At 40.7% G+C, this 22821-nt stretch overlaps 1 protein-coding gene across 1 annotated transcript in view; it reads left to right on the top strand.

Annotated features, from left to right (window-relative positions):
- The first annotated feature begins 17574 nt into the window (after window positions 1-17574).
- TCEA1 (transcription elongation factor A1) overlaps window positions 17575-22821 on the top strand; it is a 41634-nt gene continuing 36387 nt past the window's right edge. Inside the window, exon 1 of the mRNA XM_042973096.1 lies at window positions 17575-17802. Coding sequence (XP_042829030.1) covers window positions 17740-17802 — 63 coding nt within the window. The 5' untranslated portion in view covers window positions 17575-17739. The remainder of the gene's footprint in view (window positions 17803-22821) is intronic.

The raw sequence follows: 22821 nt of genomic DNA, 5'->3' as shown, positions 1-22821 counted from the left end.
ACTCCTTTTTCAAATACTGTGTTTAATATTTGGATTTACCTTCAAGTGGCCGTCTGTACTGAAGAGGGGGAAAATGACAATGTAATCATAAGAACATATATTCAGAAGAGAATTTTTAATGATGGTATGGTTAGCCTGGAATGGAATTAGGCATGAGAAAAGCTTCTCTTGTTACTCAGTTTTTTTTTAAGACTTTTGTTGTTTGTCGAGAGAGAGAGCAAATGGAGGGGCAGAGAGCAAAGGAGAGAGAAAATCTCAAGCAGGTTCCTTGCTCAATCTCACAACCTGAGATTGTGAGCTGAGCCGAAATTAAGAGTCAAATGTTTTTAATCGACCAAACCATCCAGGCATCCCTCAATTTTAATGACCTAAAAAAAATTCTGAAGTTTGGTTTTCAGTGTTTTTAACCTACTTAAGAAGTTCGGTTTGGGGTTTGCCAGTCTCTTCCTTATTTGCAGTATGCATGGTATTTTTAAATTAGTGTCATGAGACGGTTATCCAAATAGTTTTTTCTCCTTTTATCTCACCATTAACTTCTAGCATGTCCCAATAAAGGAATCCTTTCTGTTGTGGCTCTTAAGCGGTCCTTTATTTTCTGCTTTTGAATACTTAAAACGACCAGTACCCTTTTGGTGAAGCAGCTCGTTCTATTTTTGGACAACCCCGATGGGTAGGTGGGTTCTGGACCAAAACATTGTGTGCAACCTCAACTCTTTGAGACTTCACAGCTGTGCCTTATTTCATGTGATAATCTTTATTTCATCATCCTTTTTAAACTATTGTGTTCACAGATGTGGTCAGAGTGTGGTATTATTACTCTCTATTGACAGATAATAGCGGTGCCTTATGTATATATAAATAATTGGGAAATTTGTCTACTGTTGGAATCAGTCTTATTGCTACTTTTATTTTTTTAATTAAAAAAAATTTTTTTTTTGAGAGAGAGCAAGCACGAGCAGGGAAGGGGCAGAGAGAGAGGGAGAGACAGAATCTGAAGCAAGCTCCAGGCTCTGAGCTATCAGTACAGAGCCTGATGCAGGGCTCGAACTCATGAAACCATGAGATCATGAACTGAGCTGAAGTCCGATGCTTAACCCACTCTGCCACCCAGGTGCCCCAAGTTTAATTTTTAAAAAAAGGTAAAAGTAGAAACATGACCTACATCTGCACTCCTAACAACATACCATTTTATTTTGTAAAAATTACTAAAAAGTGAAGATGTAGGGGCACCTGGGTGTCTTGTTCGATTAAGTGTCCAACTCTTGATCTTAGCTCAGGTCTTGATCTCGGTCGTGAGTTCAAGCCCCATGTTAGGCTCTACGCTGGGTGTAAAGCCTACCTAAAAAAATGCTGTAAACAAAACAACTTCTTCCATACAATTCAGAACACCTAGAATTGCCAAAGAACACAAAAAACAAAATGATGGTAAACCCCAGCCTACCATAAAGAAATTACAATCTCCAGTGCCCAGGGAGAACTGAAAAGGAAACGGAAAACCCACATGGTACACCTGACTTTGGGGCTCAGAAAATAACTCACCACTACACAGCCAGGACCCTTTTAAGAGCTACAATCTTCGCCACAAAGTAGACTGGAAAAACAATCTGACCCCTCAGGAAGGGACGGGGGAAGCTTGTCTTATTTTGGCCTGGGCTCTGGACTGGGAGAGGAGGGAGCTCTTCCCTTGAAATTGTTTAGCTGGAAGCTTGTATTCATATATATTTGGATCTTGAATTAATACTATTTATGTGGCCTGGAAACACATAAGCTCATAAATTAATGCGTCAAGCATCTCCTTGGATTGACTGCCCCTCAAGCACCTGGAAGAAACATTTTTTTTTTTAATTTTTTTTTTTTAACATTTATTTTCAAGAGGCAAAGAGAGAGAGACAGAGTGTGAGTGGGGGAGGAGCAGAGAGAGAGGGAGACACACAGACTCCGAAGCAGGCTCCAGGCTTTGAGCTGTCAGCACAGAGCCGGACGCAGGGTTCGAACCCACCAACCGTGAGATCATGACCCGAGCTGAAGTCAGACGCTCAACCGACTGAGCCACCCAGGTGCCCCTGGAAGAAACAAATTCTTTATGGAGAGTGACATCCTCAATGAAGGCTGCATAAATTGTCTGCCAAAAGTGAGCTCAACTTTCTTCCCCAAAGTACAAACCATAGGAGGGAACAGTCTACCTGCCACAAATGAATACAAGTGGCACAAAAGAGAAAAAGATCATTAGACTCTTCAAGAAATAGAATAGAGAGTGTTGAGAGTGTTAATCAGAATAAACAAGTGTAAAGACAGTACCAGAAAATTTATAGAAACAAAAAACAGCCACTCGAGTGAAAAATATATCAAGTGAGAAGCATTTATGACAATAAAATATTTGAAACAACCCAATGTGGAATTAAAAAGCCCAGCTAGGGGCGCCTGGTTGGCTCAGTCGATTACACCTCTGCCTTTGGCTCAGGTCATGATCTCACGGTTAGTGAGTTCGAGCCCCGTGTCAGGCTTTGCACTGACAGCTCGGAGCCTGGAGCCTGCTTCAGATTCTCCCTCTCTCTCTGCTCCTCCCTCACTAACACTCTGTCTCTCTCTTTCAAAAATAAACATTAAAGAAAAATTTTAGAAAGCAAAATGAGTTACCAACAGGTTTAAACTAAATCCCTAATGAGGCATTTCATGGTGGAAACACAACTGAACACCAAAGAGAAAGATCATCGTGGCAATTAGGAAGAGCCTATTCAGACTGTCCACATACAGTACACTTAAGAAAAACAATGCTAGAGGGGCGCCTGGGTGGCTCAGTCAGTTGAGCGTCCGACTTCAGCTCAGGTCATGATCTCACGGACTGTGAGTTCGAGCCCCGCGTCAGGCTCTGGGCTGATGGCTCAGAGCCTGGAGCCTGCTTCCAGTTCTGTGTCTCCCTCTCTCTCTGCCCCTCCCCCGTTCATGCTCTGTCTCTCTCTGTCTCAAAAATAAATAAATGTTAAAAAAAAAATTAAAAAAAGAAAAAGAAAAACAATGCTAGAGGTCAGAATAATGGAATAATATCAAAGTTGGAGAGAAAATGGCGGTTTGGAACTTTCTACATAAGTAAACTCATTTAAGAGCAAGGGCAAAAGAAAACCATCTTAAAATACGTAGAAAGTTTAGAAGGAAGAGCTTAGTGACAGAACCTTTAAAAGATGTTCTTTCAGAGGAAGGAAAACGGATGACGAGGAAAGGAGAGCTACAAGCAATGGGGAACAAAGTATAAACTTTTGAACTGATTGCAGAAAACTAATCCTAATTTGGGAGCTGAAACACGAGATAAAAAGTATATGCAAAAGTATTATAAAATGGTACTTTATACACCAGCAATATTTCCAATTCCTCAGAAGAAAAAAGGAATACTTCAGCGTCAATTTAACAAATCATGTACAGGATTTGGAGGCTGAAAACTACAGCAGGCTGATGAAAGACCTCAAAGCAGATCTAAATAAATGGGAATCTATATCACGTTATGGATCAGGGGATTCAACATAGTGACGATGTTAATTCTCTCCAAATTGATAGAAAGTTCAATGCAATTTCTATCAGAAACTCAGCAAGATTGTTGTTGCTATACACAAGATTATTCTAAGATGTATACGGAGGGGCGCCTGGGTGGCTCAGTCGGTTGAGCGGCTGACTTCCGCTCAGGTCATGATCTCGCGGTCTGTGAGTTCCAGCCCCCCGACGGGCTCTGTGCTGACAGCTCAGAGCCTGGAGCCCGCTTTGATTCTGTGTCTTGCTCTCTCTCTGCCCCTCCCCTGCTCACACTCTGTCTCTCTCTGTCTCAAAAATAAATAAAACATTAAAAAAATGTTTTTATGTGGATGGAAAGGCAAAGGAACTAGAATAGCTTAAACAATATTGAAAAACTGGGAGAAATCTACCAGATTTTGAGACTTATTATACAGTAACAGATCGAAACTAGGTGGTATTGGCAGAGAGATAGACACAAGATGAACTGAACAAAAGAAAGCAGAAATAGCCCCCCGCAAGAGCAGCCAAGTGAATTTTGACCAAGGTACAAAAGTAATGCAATAGAGGGATGGAGGTCTTTTAACAAATGGTGCGGGAGCAGTTGGATATCAACTAGCCAGAAAAGTGAACCTTATACAGAAGTGAACTCTGTATAATGAATCATGGATTTAAATGTCAAATATGGGGGCGCCTGAGTGCCTCAGTGGGCTCAGGTCATGATCTCGCGGTTCGGGAGTTCGAGTCCCGCGTCGGGCTCTGTGCTGACAGCTCAGAGCCTGGAGCCTGTTTCCGATTCTGTGTCTCCTTCTCTCTCTGCCCCTCCCCAACTCATGCTCTGTCTCTGTCTCAAAAATAAATAAACATTTTAAAAAATGTCAAATATGAAACTAAAAATTATAGAAAAAAACACAGGAGAAAATCTTGGGACGTAGGGCTTGAAGCATTTCTAAATAAGACATCAAAGTAAAATCCTTAAAAGAAAAAAATTTAATTGGACTTCATCAAAATTTAAAACGTTTTTGCTCTTTCGAAGCTCCTGTTAAGAAGATAAAAAGACAAGCTAAGACTGGGAGAAAATATCTCCAAACCACATATCCACATGCCCAGTTTCTAGAATATATAAAGAATTCTCAAAACACAACAGTAAAGAAGAAGAAGAAGAAGAAGAAGAAGAAGAAGAAGAAGAAGAAGAAGAAGAAAATAAGCAAAATTCACAAAGACATATTTTATTGACGGGGCTGCATGGATGTCAAATAGGCTCATGAAAATATATTCAACATTTTACTAAACCATTAAGGAAATGGAAAATTAAAACCACAATAAGATTATTTTCATATACTTATTAGAACTGCTAAAATAAAAAATGACAATGCCCAGGGCACCTGGGTGTCTCTGTCGGTTAAGCATCCAACTTTTGGTTTCAGCTCAGGTAATAAACTCAGTTTGTGAGTTCAAGACCCACAATGGGCTCTGCACTGACAGTGTGGAGCCTGCTTAGGATTCTCTCTCTCTCTCTCTCTCTCTCTCTCTCTCTCTCTCTCTCTGTCTCTCTCTCTCTCTGCCACTCCTGCACTCTCTATCAAAATAAATAAATAAACTGAAAAGAAATAATGACAATGCCAAGTGCCAAAGAGGATGCAGAGAACTCAGATCTCTCATATGTGGCTGGTTGGAATATAAAATATCATAGCCACTTGGAAAGTTAGGTAGTTTCTTTAAAATCCAAATAAAACAGACCGAGCAATTATAATCTTGGGCATTTATGCCAGAGAAAGGAAAGCTTATGTCCACACAAAAACCTGTACATGATTATTTATAGAAATTTTATTCAAGTCAAAAAGTAGAAACAAACAAAATTATGGTACATCCATACCATTGAATACTGCTTGCCAATAAAAAGGAATGAATTACTGATGTACACAACAACTCTGATTTGATCTGAATGGCAAAAAACAGCTCATCTCCAAAGGTCATATCTGGTAGGATTTTATATAACTTTGTCAAAATGACAAAAGGGTAGAAATGGAAAACAGATTAGTGGCTGCTGGGGGTTAGAGATGTTTGGGGGAAAGTAATGGGTATGACTAAAAAGGGATATCATGAATGAGATCTTGGTGGTGATGGAATACTCTGTATCTTGATTGTGGTGGTAGTTACACGAATTAATACATGTGATAAACGACTGTGCACATAAGTGTCAATTTCTGGGTTTTGATATTGTATTATAATTATGAAAGATTAACCATTGGGGAAATTTGGTGAAGCGTACATAGGACCTCTCTGTACTATCTTTACAATTTCTTTTCAATCTGTGAATGTTTCGAAAGTTTCTTTTAATTAAAAAAAAATGTTAATGTTTATTTATTTTGAGAGAGAGACAGAGCAAGCAGGGGAAGGGCACAGAGAGAGAGAGAGAGAGAGAGAGAGAGAGAGAGAGAGAATCCCAAGCAAGCTCCACACTGTTTCTGCAGAGCTGGATACAGGGCTGGAACTCATGAACAATATGATCGCTTAACCGACTGAGCCAATTAGGCGCCCCTAATTTTATTTTATTTTAGAGAGTGAGGGAGAGGGGCAGAGGGAGGGAGAGAGAGAGAGAGAGAGAGAGAAAGAGAGAGAGAGAGAGAGAGAGAGAGAGAGAGAGAGAGAATCTCAAGAGAGAGAGACTCTATCCCACAACCCTGGGATCATGACCTGAGCCAAAATCAAGAGTCAGATGCTCAACTGACTGAGTCACCCAGGTGCCCAAAGTAAGTTTGTTTTTTTAATGTATAATGGGAGGGATGATAGAAGTTGAAATATTCTATGGTTCTTTTATTTTCTGAGAATAGATAAGAAATATTCATTCCCTTTAGATTAAATATTCACAATGTAAAGCAACTAAAGCAAACAAACAAACAAACAAACAAACAAACAAATGTATGTAAGTTCCAAAGTAGTGGGGATTAGGAGGAAATAAAGCTTGATGTAAAAGATAAGAAAGGAGGAAAGACAAAATGTAGAACAGGAAGTTTCATGATATGATAGATACAAATCCAAAAATAATAGTACCTATGATTGTGAATAGACTAAATTTGCCAGTAAAATGACAGAAGTTATGAGATTGGGCAAAAGAATGAGACGAAGCTGTATTTTAATCACAAACGATTCTATTTAATTACAGAAAGATTGAAAGTAAAGGGATGGGAAAATGTAAGAAGCAAATATTGCCAAAAACTAGGTTGGCTTATCCTAAATTAGTGTGATGGAAAATACATTTTAAGGCAACGAACACATGTTCCACGAAGACTTGTACATGGATATTCATAGCATTATTATTCATAATAGCCAAAATGTGGAAAGAACCTAAATGTGCATAACTGATGAATGGATAAAGAAAATGGGGCATCCTTACAATAGAATAGTATTCAGCAATAAAGAGAAATGTTATGACATGGATGAATCCTGAAACCATAATGCTGAGTGAAAGACACCCGTTACAAATGACTTCATCTTATTTGATTTCTTTTATGTGAAAGACCAGAATAAACAAAGCTGTTTTTATTTTTGTTTATTTGCTTGACCAAGCTGTTTTTAAAAACAGACATTAATGCAAAGGGTATTATTGGGGATAAAAATGATTACTACGTCAGGATAAGAGCGGTAATTCTCCAGGAAATATGCTAATCTTTAGCATGTATGTACCCAATATGGTCTTAAAGTAGGCAAAACAAAAATGATGGTGACATCAGTGAAAGAGGTGGGCAGAGAATTCCTAAGTCCTGTGCCTCCACAGAAATACCCAAAAAAGTGGCAAAAATTGTCAGAATAAGCTTTATGGAACTCTGGAAAATAGTCAAAGGTTTATAATAACCAAGTGAATACTTTTTTTAATGTTTATTTGTTTATTTATTTAAAGTTTACTTATTTTTGAGAGAGAGAGAGAGAGAGAGAGAGAGCAGGGGAAGGGCAGAGAGAGAGGGAGAGAGAAAGGATCCCAGGCAGGCTCCACACTGTCAGTACAAAGCCACATGTGGGGCTTGAACTCACAACAGTGATATCATGACCCGAGCTGAAATCAAGAGTTGGACACTTAACAAACTGAGCCACCTAGGTGCCCCAACGTTTATTTATTTTTGAGAGACAGAGAGAAACAAAGTACAAACGGGGGAGGGGCAGAGAGAGGGGAGACACAAAATCTGAAGCAGGCTCCAGATTCTGAGCTGTCAGCGCAGAGCCTGACGTGCAGCTCGAACACATGAACCGTGAGATCATGACCTGAGTCAAAGTTGGAAGCTTAACTGACTGAGCCACCTAGGTTCTCCCAACCAAGTGAATACTTAAGAAAAAGATGGGGTGCCTGAGTGGCTAAGTCGGTTAAACAACCGACTCTTCGTTTCAGCTCAGGTCGTGATTTAGCAGTTTGTGGGTTTGAGCCCTGCATCGGGCTCTGTGCCGACAGCTCGGAGCCTGGAGCCTGCTTCGGATTCTCTGTCTCCCTCTCTCTCTGTGCCCCTCCCCGACATGTGCTCTTTCTTTCTCTCTCTCTCTCAAAAATAAACATTAAAAAAAATTAGAAAAGAAAAAAAAGTTGGCTGAAACCAGTAAGAAAGTTTTGCATCATTTTAACTTACCCTTGCTTAATGCCCCGCTCCCAGGTCTTGAAGATGGAAGTCCACACTCCCAATGTGAATTCCAGATTTCGGAGAAAGCAAACAAGATTTTGTTTCCAAAAAATTGTGATTGACTCTTAGGTGACTCCTTGAAGGACTAACATAAAGGCCTTTTCCCTTCCTTCCTTCCTTCCTTCCTTCCTTCCTTCCTTCCTTCCTTCCCTAAGTCAGAACTCTCTCAGATTGGGGAAATAGCTATGTGGAGGATGTTGCTCAAAAAATATTTAAATGCAAATGAACCAGCCGCTAACACCTGGGGAAAAGGATATAAGTTGGGGCAAAAAATAGATACACTGAAAAGCCTGGGAAGAAAAAGCTAGGGAATGAATGAGATGTCCTGGGGAATAAAAGCTTGGAAAGCTTCCACGATTCTTGGAAATGTAGGAGGCCATGTGCACATATGGGCAGATGCATGCTTAAAAATACCTGAGAATGCTCTAAGCTCTCATCTCTGGCTGATCTTGATGCCCTGGGAAAGCAAGATGTGAAAATAAAGGCAAAGTTGTAAGTTGCCCAACTGAATGTTAAAAGCATGCCCAACACACACAGAGTCCAGATGCAAACACTGGGAGTTGTTGTTGTTTTGTCTCTAGGCATTGAAGGAAATCACTGTTAAATCACTAGGTGGAGAGTAAGCTAACAGACTTAGTGACCACACATGATAGTGAATTTAGTCTTTACTGAAAAGAGTTTAGAAAAGTCACTAAATCAAACACAACAACTAAACAACAACAAAAACTGTAACCCTCAACAAACAGCAACAACTCTGATTTCCAAAGTTACACTGTAATATTCAATATGTCAAGTTTTCGACAGGAAACAAAGCATGCAAAGAAACATGAAATTCTAGCCCATTCACATATAAAATAAAAGAATATTAACAAAAACTGTCCCTGAAGAAGCTCAGACATTGGACTCAGTAGAAAAAGACCGTAAGTTTTAAATATGCTCAAAGAATGCAAGTAAATAATGGACAAAGGATTAAGAACAATATGTCCATATCAATACTGAATATCAATAATAAAGAGATAAGAATTGTAAAAAGTTACTGAATAGATATCTGGAGCTGAAAGAAAAATAATTGAGATGAAAATTCACTAGAGGGAATCTATAGCAGATTGGAGCAGTCAGAAGAATCAGCAGACTTGAAGTCAGGACAATTGAAGCTAGTCAGTCTGAGGAGCAGGAAAAAGAATGAAGAAAAAGGAACAGAACCTAAGAAATTTTGGAAAACCATCATGTACCAACATTTACATCATGAGGATCCTAGAAAGAGAAAAGAGTCCAAAAGAATACTTGAAGGAATAAATGGCAATTCCCTTTTCTTCTGACACACACCAAGTTTACTGGAAGACACGAATCCGCACGTCCAAGAAGCTCAACGAACTCCAAGTAGAATAAACTCAAAAGATCTATACATTCGGTGAACTGAAATTAAACTGTCATAAGACAGAATTTTGAGAGCATCAAAAATGACGCAACTCATCATGTCCAAGTGTCCTCAATAAGACTAACAGCTAATTTCTCAACACATATTATGGAGGCCAGAAAGCAGTAGGATGTTATATTTAAAGTATTGAAAGAAAAAACGTCAATGAACAATTTTATATCTGGCAAAACCATCCTTCAAAAATGGAGAAATTAAGGGGTGCCTTGGTGGCTTTGTCAGTTAAGTGTCAGACTTCAGCTCAGGTCATGATCTCACAGTTCATGGATTTGATCCCTGCATCAGTCTCTGTGATGACAGCTTAGAGCCTGGACCATGCTTTGAGTTCTGTGTCTCCCTCTATCTCTGCCCCTCCCCCTACTTGTGCTCTGTCTGTCTCTCTCAAAAATAAGTAATAAACACTGAAAAAAATTTTTTAAATGGAGAAATTAAGACATTTGAAGAAATAAAAGCTAAGGGAGTTCACAATGCTAGTAGACTTGCATTAAAGAAATGCTAAGGGAAGTTCTTCAGGCTGAAATGAAAGGACACTAGACAGTAACTTGAAGCCATATGAAGAAATAAAAAAACACCAGTAAAGGTACTTACATAAATTAGTATAAACGTCAGTATTATTATATTTTTGGTTTGTGACTTCACTTTTTTTTTCTACATCATTTAAAAGACAAATGCACGGGGCGCCTGGGTGGCTCAGTTGGTTAAGTGACTGACTTCGGCTCAGGTCATGATCTCGCAGTTTGTGAGTTCGAGCCCCGCGTTGGGCTCTGTGCTGACAGCTCAGAGCCTGGAGCCTACTTCAGATTCTGTGTCTCCCCCTCTCTCTACCCCTCCCCTGCTCATGCTCTGTGTCTCTCTGTCTCTCAATAATAAATAAGTGTTAAAGAAAAAAAAAGACAAATGCATAAAATATTAATTATAAATGTAGGTTACTGGACACACATTTTGTAAATGTAACAACTGCATAAAGGGGGAAGGACAGAGTTGTTTAGGAGCAAAACATTTGTATACTATTGAAGCTAAATTGGGATTATTAAAACTAGAATGCTATAATTTTAAAATGTAAATTGTGCTTTCAGAGACTATGAAGCTGGGGAGATCCTGTTCAGACCGAGGACATTGGATCTAATTGTCCTCCTAGCCCTTTAACTTTTCCCTGAAGTCTCTCAATAAAATGGGTTGATTAAAAGTTCATTGTAATCCCCAGAGTAACCACTAAGAAAATAACTTGAAATATGCAGAAAAGGAAGTGAGAATGGAGTAAAAATGGTATATTGAAAGAAATCAATCACGAAGGCCGTAACGGAGGAACTGAGGAACAAAAAAGATAAAAGAGAAAGGAAATAAGTGTGTCCTTACCAGTAATTTATCTTAAATGGATTCAGCTAGTCAATTACAAGGCAGAGATGGGTAAAATGGATTTTTAAAAAAGAGATACAACCATATGATATCTTATAGATCGCTTTACTTTAGATCCAAAGACATAAATAGGTTGAAAGTCAAATAATGGAAAGATGTTGCATGCAAGTTGCATAAGAGAATATTATGAACAATTGTACATAAAAAATTTAGATAGTCTGGTGAAATGAACAAAATTCTTAGAAACATACACACTAAGGTGACATACACCTTACAAAGGTGACTCAAGAAGGTGTACAAACATACAAAGGTGATTCAAGAAGAAATAGAGAATCTGGACAAACTTATAAGTGATTGAAGGAGTAACCATACGTCCCAACAAAGAAAAGCCCAGGACCAGGTGGCTTCACTGGAGATTTCTACCAAACATTTAAAGATTTAACACTAATTTTTTTCAACTCTTTCAAAACAAAAGAGGATGGAACACTTCCTGATGCATTTATGAGGCTAATATCCAGATATCAAAGCCATTTAAAGACAACTACAGACCAATTTCCTTTATTAGTATAGATACAAACATCCTTGACAGAATACTAGCAAACACAATCCTGGAGCATATATATGTGTGTGCATATATATGTATATTTAAAAATATTTATTTATTTAAGTTATCTCTATACCTAACATGGGGCTCAAACTCATGACCCCAAGATCAAGAAAGAGTCCCATGCTCTTCCAAATGAGCCAGCCAGGCACCCCCAATCCTGGAGCATATTAAAAGGATTATACACAATGATCAAGTGAGATATATGTCAGGAATCCAAGAATGATTCAACATATGAAAATCATATGTTTTTGATTTTCAGGGGCGCCTGGGTGGCTTGGTTGGTTAAGTGTCCGACTTCGGCTCAAGTCATGATCTCACGGTCCGTGAGTTCGAGCCCCGCGTTGGGCTCTGTGCTGACAGCTTAGAGCCTAGAGCCTGCTTCGGATTCTGTGTCTCCCTCTCTCTCTGCCCCTCCCCTGTTCATGCTCTGTCTCTCTCTGTCTCAAAAATAAATAAACATTAAAAAAGAAAATTAAAAAAAAAAAAAAGAAAATCACTCAGTATAATCCACTATATTAATACAATGAAGGAAGATTTTGACATAATCATCTCAACTGACACAGAAAAAGCACTAGACTAAATGTAACAACTATTCAAGAGAGAAATGCTCAACAAACTAGGAATAAGGAAACTCCCCTAGCATGATAAAGAGCATCTGTGAAAACCCCACAACTAACATCACACTTAATGGTGAAAGCTTTCCTTCTAAGATCAGGAATAGGAGAAGGATTTCTGCTTTCACTATTCCATTCAACGTTGTATTGGAAGTTCTGTCAGATCAGTTAAGCAAGAAAAAGCAATAGGGGCACCTGGCTGGCTCTGTACAGCATGAGACTCTTGATCTCAGGGTCATGAGTTTAAGCCTCAGGCTGGGGGTGGAGCCTACTTAAAATAAAGAAAAGAAAAAGAAACAAAAGGCATGAAAATTGGAAAGGAAGAAGTAAAAGTCTTTCCCAGATGAAATAATTTTACTATGTAGAAAATCCTAAAGAATCCCCCCCCGCAAAAAAAAAAATAGAGCTAAATATACTCAGCAAATTTGCGGGATACAAAATCAACACACAAAAATAACTTGTATTTGTAAACACTAGCAATGAACAATTTGAAAAGGAAATTAAAAAAACAATTCCAGGGGCGCCTGGGTGGCTCAGTCAGTTAATCGTCTGACTTTGGCTCAGGTCATGATCTCAGGGTTGGTAGGTCTGAGCTCTGAGTCTTGCTCTGTGCTGACAGTTCAGAGCCTACAGTCTGCTTGGTATTCTGTGTCTCCCTCCCTTTCTGCCCCTCCCCCCACTCGTGCTCTGTCTCTCAAAAATAAATAAATGTTAAAAAAGTTAAAAGAAAACAATTCCATTTTCAATAGCATTCAAAAGAATAAAATACCTAGGAATAAATTTAACTGAAGTAAAAGATTTGTACACTAAAACCCACGAAATATGGTGAAAAGAAATTAAAGTAGATCTAAATATATGGAAAGACATCCCATTTCTTTGAAATATTTTTTATTTTTTAAGTAATCTTTACACCCAACATGGGGCCAGAACTCACAACCCTGAGATCAAGAGTCACATGGTCCACCAACTGAACCAACCAACTCCCCAGACATTCCATTTTTATGAATCGGAAGACTTAATCTGGTTTAAATGGCAACGGCAATCTTCATGGCCTTGGATTTGCCAATGGTTTCTTAGATATGACAATAAAAGTACAAACAACAAAATAAAACAGATAAATTGGACTTCGATAAAACTGAACAGATTTGTGCATCAAAGATCACTGTCAATACAGCCCTCAGAATGGGAAACAATATTCGCAAATCATATCTGATGTCTAGTGCCGGAAAAATATAAAAAACTCTTAAAACTCAATAAAAGACAACCTGATTAAACATTGAGTAAAGGATTTGAGTTACACATTTCTCCAGATGTACAAATGACCAGCAAGCACAGTAAAATATGCTTAGCACAGTTAGTCATCAGGGAAGTGCAAGTTAAAATCCACTTGGCACCCACTAGGATGGTTAGAATAAAAAATATGCACAAAAACAAGCGGATATGGAGAGATTGGAACCCTAGTACATTTCTGATGGGAATGCAAAATGGTGCAGCTGCTGGGGAAAACAGATGGCAATTTCTTAAAATTAAATCATTACCCTAAGACCTAGCAACCCACTCCCAGGTACATATTGAAAAGAATTCAAAATTTTGTATATGAATATTCATAGAAGCGCTATCACAAGTCACAATGTGCAAGGTAAGTGGAAACGATGCACATGTACATCAATGAATGAAGGAAATAAAATGTGGTTTAGCCATATAATGTGATATTATTCAGCCATACAATGGAATGAAATAGCTGCACCATAGATAAACCTTGAAAACATTATGCTAAGTGATAGAGGCCAGTCACAAGAAGTCCCATATTGTATAATTTCATTTATATGAAAGGATCAGAATACTCAAGTCCATCGAGATAGAAAACAGGTTAGTGATTGCCAAGAGTTGGGACAGGGAAATCAGGAATGCCTGTTTGAAGGGTACAGGGTTTCTTTTTGGGGGGTGACATTTTCGGAAATCTTTTTGGAACTAGTGGTGATGGCTGTACAACGTCGTGATTGCACTAGTTGGTACTGAACTGCACATTTTAAATTAGTTAAAACGGTACATTTTATGTTGGTGAAGTCATTTGTATATAGGGAGACACAAAATGTGGGCCACCCCTGCCTAAGTCACAAATCAAAGTCAGCGTGCCCTTCACGGAAACACCTGTCAAGGAAACCTAGCCTACACCAATCACAATCTTTCAACTCAGCTTTAGCTAGCCTACCTTAGCCTGGAAAACAGGACCTGTTATGTTTATAAGGAAATCTCCTACCTCTTAGTCAATCAGGACGTGTTCCCTCTTTGCCTCTTCAGTGCTCTGTAAATCTTGCTCTTGTCCCAGATCCCTGGGGATCTGTGCTCCACTGCTTGTAAGGCAGTCTAGTCCCCCCATCGGTGGATTATTTTCTCTAGGATAAAGGATAGCAAGCTCGTTACTAAATTGTTCTAGTTTTGTCATTTGACAATATTGTGTGTGTTTTACCGCAGTAAAGACAAACTGATTCTTTGGGGAAAAACAGAAATCACAGTTATTAAAGTAAATGTACAGGGATGCCTGGCTGGCTCAGTGGGTTAAGTGTCCAACTTCAGCTCGGGTCATGATGTTGCAGTTTGTGAGTTCGAGCCCCGCATCAGGCTCTGTGCTGACAGCTCAGAGCCTGGAGCCTGCTTCGGATTCTGTCTCCCTCTCTCTCTGCCCCTCCCCTGCTTGTGCTCTGTCTCACTCTCTCAAAAATAAATAAAACATAAAATTTTTTTTTTAAAGTAAACGTACAAATCCACAATCATAAATGAAGATTTTTATACATTCATGAATAGAATACAACAAAGTGAGATATAAATATTTGAACATTAAAATTAAGTTGTGTCTGATGAGCCTATATGGCACCTCCTATCTGCTATTATAGAATACAAATTCTTTTTCAGGACACATAGCATATTTATAAAAATGGACAAATCTTAACAAATACCTTAGAACCAGTTACTTCCCAGTCATATAGTTTCATTACAATGTAAGATGGGAATCAATAATAGGAAGATAATTTAAAAATGAAATGAAATACATAAAATCTGGCACAAAAACAGACACATAGACCAATGGAATAGAATAGAAACCCCAGAACTAGACCCACAAACGTATGGCCAACTCATCTTTGACAAAGCAGGAAAGAACATCCAATGGAAAAAGGACAGTCTCTTTAACAAATGGTGCTGGGAGAACTGGACAGCAACATGCAGAAGGTTGAAACTAGACCACTTTCTCACACCATTCACAAAAATAAACTCAAAATGGATCAAGGACCTGAATGTGAGACAGGAAACCATCAAAACCTTAGAGGAGAAAGCAGGAAAAGACCTCTCTGACCTCAGCCGTAGCAATCTCTTACTCGACACATCCCCAAAGGCAAGGGAATTAAAAGCAAAAGTGAATTATTGGGACCTTATGAAGATAAAAAGCTTCTGCACAGCAAAGGAAACAACCAACAAAACTAAAAGGCAACCAACGGAATGGGAAAAGATATTTGCAAATGACACATCGGACAAAGGGCTAGTATCCAAAATCTATAAAGAGCTCACCAAACTCCACACCCGAAAAACAAATAACCCAGTGAAGAAATGGGCAGAAGACATGAATAGACACTTCTCTAAAGAAGACATCCGGATGGCCAACAGGCACATGAAAAGATGCTCAACGTCGCTCCTTATCAGGGAAATACAAATCAAAACCACACTCAGATATCACCTCACGCCAGTCAGAGAGGCCAAAATGAAGAAATCAGGAGACTATAGATGCTGGAGAGGATGTGGAGAAACGGGAACCCTCTTGCACTGTTGGTGGGAATGCAAATTGGTGCAGCCACTCTGGAAAGCAGTGTGGAGGTTCCTCAGAAAATTAAAAATAGACCTACCCTATGACCCAGCAATAGCACTGCTAGGAATTTACCCAAGGGATACAGGAGTACTGATGCATAGGGGCACCTGTACCCCAATGTTTATAGCGGCACTCTCAACAATAGCCAAATTATGGAAAGAGCCTAAATGTCCATCAACTGATGAATGGATAAAGAAATTGTGGTTTATATACACAATGGAGTACTACGTGGCAATGAGAAAAAATGAAATATGGCCCTTTGTAGCAACGTGGATGGAACTGGAGAGTGTGATGCTAAGTGAAATAAGCCATACAGAGAAAGACAGATACCATATGGTTTCACTCTTATGTGGATCCTGAGAAACGTTAACAGAAACTCATGGGGGAGGGGAAGGAAAAAAAAAAAAAGAGGTTAGAGTGGGAGAGAGCCAAAGCATAAGAGACTGTTAACAACTGAGAACAAACTGAGGGTTAATGGGGGGTGGGAGGGAGGGGAGGGTGGGTGATGGGTATTGAGGAGGGCACCTTTCGGGATGAGCACTGGGTGTTGTATGGAAACCAATTTGACAGTAAATTTCATATATTAAAAAAAAAAAAAGAAAAGAAATACATGAAATCAACAGAAGGGGGAAAAGTCAAATGCCTCTTCTCCCCAAATAACTGAGCTAGAAGTAGGAAAAAAAAACATCTGTCATGTTAGTATAGAAAAAGCATTACCAGGTGGCGCATTTTGAGAGTTAAATCTGGTGTGGGGATATGTCTGCAAGTAGCATGAGTTGGTAGTAAAACGTGTAATTGGGCAAAGACCTACTGAAGGAGCCTATACTCTCCAGTATTAGTAACATAGGTATTTCAATTTTCTACGTTGGCTTTGTGTTGTTAGTCATAACCCTTAAATTAAGGATGTCAACTTCCTCACTGATCTTTGGGAGCAGTTGAGATGCCTTATTTCTTTTTTGAGAACGTTTCTGTCAAGTATCATTCAACTCTACTCAAATACTGTGTTCGACATTCTGAGTCTGAAAACAAGCCGGACTGGGTCTCGGTGCTTCGGCAGCTTACAAACCAGTTGACTTTTAAAAAGGGGACGCTTAAAAAGATCAAGTCCGTATTTTACCAGACTATTTAGGGAAACTGGGCGGGGCTCTGCTTTTCACGGTAGCCGCCTCCCACGGAAAAAAGGGTCGGGCTCCCACCGCCTTTAAAGACCGCCAACGTCCCGTCCCCCACGCCCGCCGCAGTTCAAAGCCCCGCGGGTCTCCGCAGGCTCCCAAGCTCACCCGGCGCCGCCGTCGGGCCGGAAGCGCACGCGCGGCAAAACTCGGCCCCGCCTCCTGCAGACTTTTACAACCGCCTGGCGGGAAGCTCTCCCGCCCCGTTTGCGCCTCTTCTCATTGACGGCGCCTCGGTCGACGCCCGTCTGGCGGGAGCCTCGGCGCGCGGGTTCCCAGCGATCCGCCGTCGATTGGCAGTGCCTGAGCGGCGCGCGCGGAGCTCGACTGGCGCTGCCTGCGGGGGCGGAGTCGCTGTCTCGGCCGCCGCCACCGCCGCCGCGGGCTTGGTTTGCGAGGAAGGGCCTAGGCCCGGGCCTGCTGTGGGGGGCTCGCCGCGCGCCTGGGCTCGCGTCCCGCCGTCCCCTCGGCCCCAGCTTCGCCCACTTCCGGACCCAGACGGGCTGGGCGCGGGGAAGACCTGCCGAAGCCATGGAGGACGAGGTGGTCCGCATTGCCAAGAAGATGGACAAGATGGTGCAGAAGAAGAACGCGGTGAGCGCGGCGGGCGACGCGGGCCGGGAGGGAGGCCGGGCGGCTGGCGGGAGCCGGACGTGGCGGGCCTGGGGCCGGGCCCTCGGGGGCTCCCGGCCCGCCCCCGCCGGCCCTTCCCGCGGGGGAAGGCGGCGTGGACCGTGCCGGCGTCCTGGGGCAGGCGGCGGGGCCCCGCGCCGCCGGCGTTAGCACCCGTTCTGGGTACTTCCAAGTCTCTTCGTTGTGAGTACAGAGTCGTCAACCTGATCGAGGGTAGATTTGCTCGCCAGTTACTTCGCTCATTTAGTTTAAGAATCGAGGAGTGTAGAAAGCCCTTCGCAGTTTGGGAGGATTCGTTCCCTTTTCCGCGATCGCTGGCTAACAACTAAAAATAACATCGCATGGGGGTTTGTGAGACGTTCTGGACCTCGAGCGGATGAGTTCCAATTCCTGTATCTTAGTTTTTAGAAGAATGCTAACCACGCACTTGATTTATCTCCATCACGCTGCAGGTTTGTTTAGCAATCAGAAAGGCAGAGCATGCTAGTGTCTTTGGCAAGTTGCTAAGTGTGTTTTTCAAAAGTGGATCTTGTTAGGTGGTAGTGTGTAAAAGAGCTATGGTTAAAACGCACGCCCTCAGGGGTACTGACTGGTAGATGCATTTGGACAGCTGTCATTGCTGAGTACTCTTAAGTGGTTTACAGTTAATACCGGTGGCGTTATCTTGTTAATCGATAAAGTGTGTGTGGATGTGAACACGTTGTGGTTTGTGTGAAGTCTTCCAGTTTTGCATTTTTTTGTCCACCACTGTGTGTACTTTCAGTCCTCTGATGCAGTGTCACCTGTTTTCAGCTAAAACTCCATGATTGTCTTCGCCTGAACTTATTCCACCCTGCTCAGTACATTTTCAGCATCCGTGTATCTGAAATAACTTATTCCCGTCTACGAAATAAATTTCCTGTCAAATTAATGTGCAGGAGAAAGAGGATGCTCTGATTTGTACAGCACTTTGGAATTCCAAAGCATCTGTGCAAAATTCTTTACAGACCCACGACACAGCTACGGTGTACCCATTTTGCAGAGTAAGAAACTGAGTCAGAGAGATTAAGTAGTTGGCTTAATCTTAATCACTTAAATTAAGTACTGAGCAATTTGGATTAAGCTAGGTCCCAGGTTTTTTACTGGACAGCATGCCAGAGCAGAAAATAGTGTTAAACGCTGAATTTTAAAGACTTTGTATATAGTCTCTTCCTCTTTTTTTAACAGGTGCATTGCCTGGCATGTAATTTCATACCTCGTTAATCTGTATTTGCAATTTTGGCCTTTTAAAATATTTCCTGTTTGTTTTCTGTTCCAGACATTAACCTTTACCGTTTAGTTTTCTCATTGATATGGCACTTTCATTTCCCCACTGCAAGTGATGAGATCTGGTTATTTAACAGGCTGAGCATTTATTTTGTTTAAACTGGAAAAGTTTTTTTCTTTGCCTGGAGTTCCCTGGATTCCCACAGTAGAAGCTCCTTGGGGAAAAAGGCCTTTTGTTGGGTACCTTTTTTCTCTACTCAGGCCATAATGTGTATCCATTAATCACCTAATGATTGTTTTCTTTCCTTGTAATAGGTGTTTCATAAAAATGACTAATTCCTTAGTGGATAAATATGGAGAAGACCAGTTTGTATTTATTTGCAGTTCTCAAGTTACAAGCAAATAATGAGTCTGGGTGAGAATGAGGAACAACTTTACAGACACTCCTCAAATCTCATTTATCTGATAGTTCAAAACTTTACCAATATGAAAACTTAACCCCAAAAAGAAAGATAAAATGACTGGCTCTTTTATGTTTTTTGTTTGTTTGTTTTGTTCCTTCTCCTTTTCCCTGTATATCTTACAGAAATTCAAATTGGCAAATGAAATAAAGAGAAAGGGGTCTTGAATGACTCTCTCTTTGCCTTCCAAAGCACATCATTCCACAAATAGCTTTTTTAAAAATTAAAAAAAAAATTTTTTTTAATGTCTATTTATTTTTGAGAGTGAGAAAGACAGAGCATGAGCAGCATGAGCATGAGGGGCAGAGAGAGAGGGAGACACAGAATCCGAAGCAGGCTCCAGGCTCTGAGCTGTCAGCACAGAACTCACGGGGCTGGAACTCATGGACTGCAAGATCATTACCTGGGCCGAAGTCAGACGCTTAAGTGACTGAGCCATCCGGGGCCCCTAAAAATTTTCTTTAGAGAGCTTGAGAGCATGAGCAGGGGAGAGGGGCAAAGGGAGGGAGGGGGGGAGAGGGAGAGAGGGGGAGAAGGGGAGGGACAGAAAATCTTAAGCAGGCTCCATGCTCAGTGTGGAGCCCAACGCCGGACCTGATCCCATGGCCCTGGGATCATGTCCTGAGCTGAAATTAAGAGTTGGACGCTTAAGCGACTCAGCTACCCAGGTTCCCCCACAAAGAGCTTTTAAGGAGGTCAGTAATTTAACAGAAGTTGTTCTGGGGTTTGTAGGATTATGGTAGATTTGTTTCTCCCTCTTTTTTTTTTTTTTTTTTTTGGTGGTGTCCAGATTTTTCTGTGAGCTTTTTAAAATATTAAAAAAAATTTTTTTAATGTTTATTTTTTTTGACAGAGAGTGAGAGAGAGCATGTGTGAGTTGGGGAGGGGCAGAGAGAGAGAGGTAGACAGAATCCTCTGAAGCAGGCTCTAGGGTCTGAGCTGTCAGCACAGAGCCGGACGCAGGGCTCGAAATCACGAACCGTGAGATCATGACCTGAGCCGAAGTCCGACACTTAACCAACTGAGCCACCCAGCTGCCCCTAAAATATTACTTACGCTAGGGGTGCCTGGCTCAGTTGGTTAATGTCGGACTTCGGCTCAGGTCATGATCTCACGGTTTGTGGGTTCGAGCCCGGCGTCGGGCTCTGCTGACAGCTCAGAGCCTGGAGCCTGTTTCAGATTCTGTGTCTCCCTCTCTCTCTCTGCTCCTCCCCTGTTCACACGCTGTCTCTGTCTCAAGAATAAATAAACGTTAAAAAAAATTTATAAAAAATATTACTTAAGCTATGAAAAAGTAAACTTTGCTTGAAGAATAGTAGTTGTCCTCTTGAATTGACAAGTTTAAGTGCTGTTGTTGCATATTGTTTTGTTTTAATAAAAAGGTTAGGTGTCACATTTAAGTAATAATAAAAACAGCTACTATTTATTGAATTATTACTCTGAGCCAGGTATTCAGCTAAGTATTGCCTACCTATTCCTCAGTTTTACAAGATAAGTATTCCAAAAGTAAGGAAACTATTTGGAAAGTAAAGTGAGTTGTCCTAAACCAAATAGCTAGAAATGAAGAGGTGAATCTAAATCTGTTTTGTTTAAAGTCAGTACTATGTTAAGCTGCAATGTCTCTAGAAGCCCGGTTTTTGAAACTTGCATGGGTGCAGTTAAGTGAATATAAGGCCAGGAAGTAAGGGTGTTTGTTATTCTGGGGCAGGAAGGTTTCCATAAATATCCAATCAATATCCTGACCTTAGTATTTATCCAGAATGTTGCCCTATCTGTATAATTGATCTTAAACAGTGTTAGCAGTTTTACAAGTGCCCACTCTGAGGCCTTGATGAGCCACGTAAGTTAGTTCCAAATATTCAGATACTCGTTTTTTTTTAAACTATCACTTAAAAAAAATTTTTTTTATTGTGTATTCCTTTTTCTAGAGAGAGAGACACACACATATAGAGCATGAGCAGGGGAGGGGCAGAGAGAGAGGGAGACACAGAATCTGAAGCAGGCTCCAGGCTCCGAGCTGCCAGCACAGAGCCTGACGCGGGGCTCGAACTCAGGAACCGTGAGATCATGACCTGAGCTGAAGTCGGCCGCTTAACCGACTGAGCCACCCAGGCACCCCAGATACTAGTTTTTTTTTAAGTTTATATATTTATTTTGAGAGAGAGCGCATGCCAGTGGGGGAGGGGCAGAGAGGGAGGGAAAGAGACTCTTAAGCAGACTCCATTCTGTCAGCACAGAACCCAGCTTGAGGTTCGAATTCACGAACTGTGAGATCACGCCCTGAGCTGAAATCAAGTCAGATGCTCAGCTGACTGAGCCACCCACGCACTGTTGGTATTTGTTGTTTTTTTTATAATTTTTACTTGATGTCAATAGGCAAGTCTGACTCCTAATCTGGGTTCAAATCTTGGCTCTTCTGAACTTTAGCAGTGTGATCTTAGGCAAGTTCCTTAGCATCTTTAAAATGTCTTTTTTTTTTTTTCTTTTGGTGGTAAATTGGAGATGACTTACTAAAGATTAGATGAATATGAAATTCTTGACAATGCCTAAGATATGGTAAGGGCTAAAAAACCTTGTGTTTTTTTTTGTAAAGGATTTATGACATGACTGTAGAAGAAGGAGTGAGGTAACTTAGAAGTTTCAAATTCATAGATTTTGTAAGTAGTGTTGAGCTTTGTTTATTATGATTTTTTTTCGCTGAAGGCTCAGGACTGAGTAGAATTCAGTTGTTAGGAGAGAAGTTGAAATTATATGTCACAATACAGGAGCTACTATACATGGAATGTAAATTTTTTCTTTTTTTTTAATTAAAATTTTATTTATTAGAGAAAGAGGCAGGGAGGGGTAGAGGGAGAGAGAGAGGGGGAGAGAGAGAATCCCAAACAGGCTCTGCACTGTCAGCACAGAGCCTGATGTGGGGCTTGAACCCATAAACTGTGAGACCATGATCTGAGCTGAAATCAAGACTTAGAAACCTAACCTACTGGCCACCTAGGAGCCCTAAAATTTCTAAGTCTTCTACCTGATTTGAAGAAAAAACTTCAGTTTTCATATGAGGGTTAGACTGATTAGTATAAATCAAAATTTAGAATGACTACACATAATTTTTAATTTTTTTATTAAATTTTTTTTTAATGTTTTATTTTTTAAGAGAGAGGGACAGAACACAAGCAGGGGAGGGGCAGAGAGAGAGGGAGACACAGAATCTAAAAACAGGTTCCAGGCTCTGAGCTGTCAGCACAGAGCCCAATGTGGGGCTTGAACCCACGAACCA

This window comes from Panthera tigris, chromosome F2 (genome assembly GCF_018350195.1).
Source record: "Panthera tigris isolate Pti1 chromosome F2, P.tigris_Pti1_mat1.1, whole genome shotgun sequence".
NCBI classification, from domain to species: Eukaryota; Metazoa; Chordata; class Mammalia; order Carnivora; family Felidae; genus Panthera; species Panthera tigris.
This window is presented reverse-complemented; position numbering and strand designations above follow the sequence as displayed.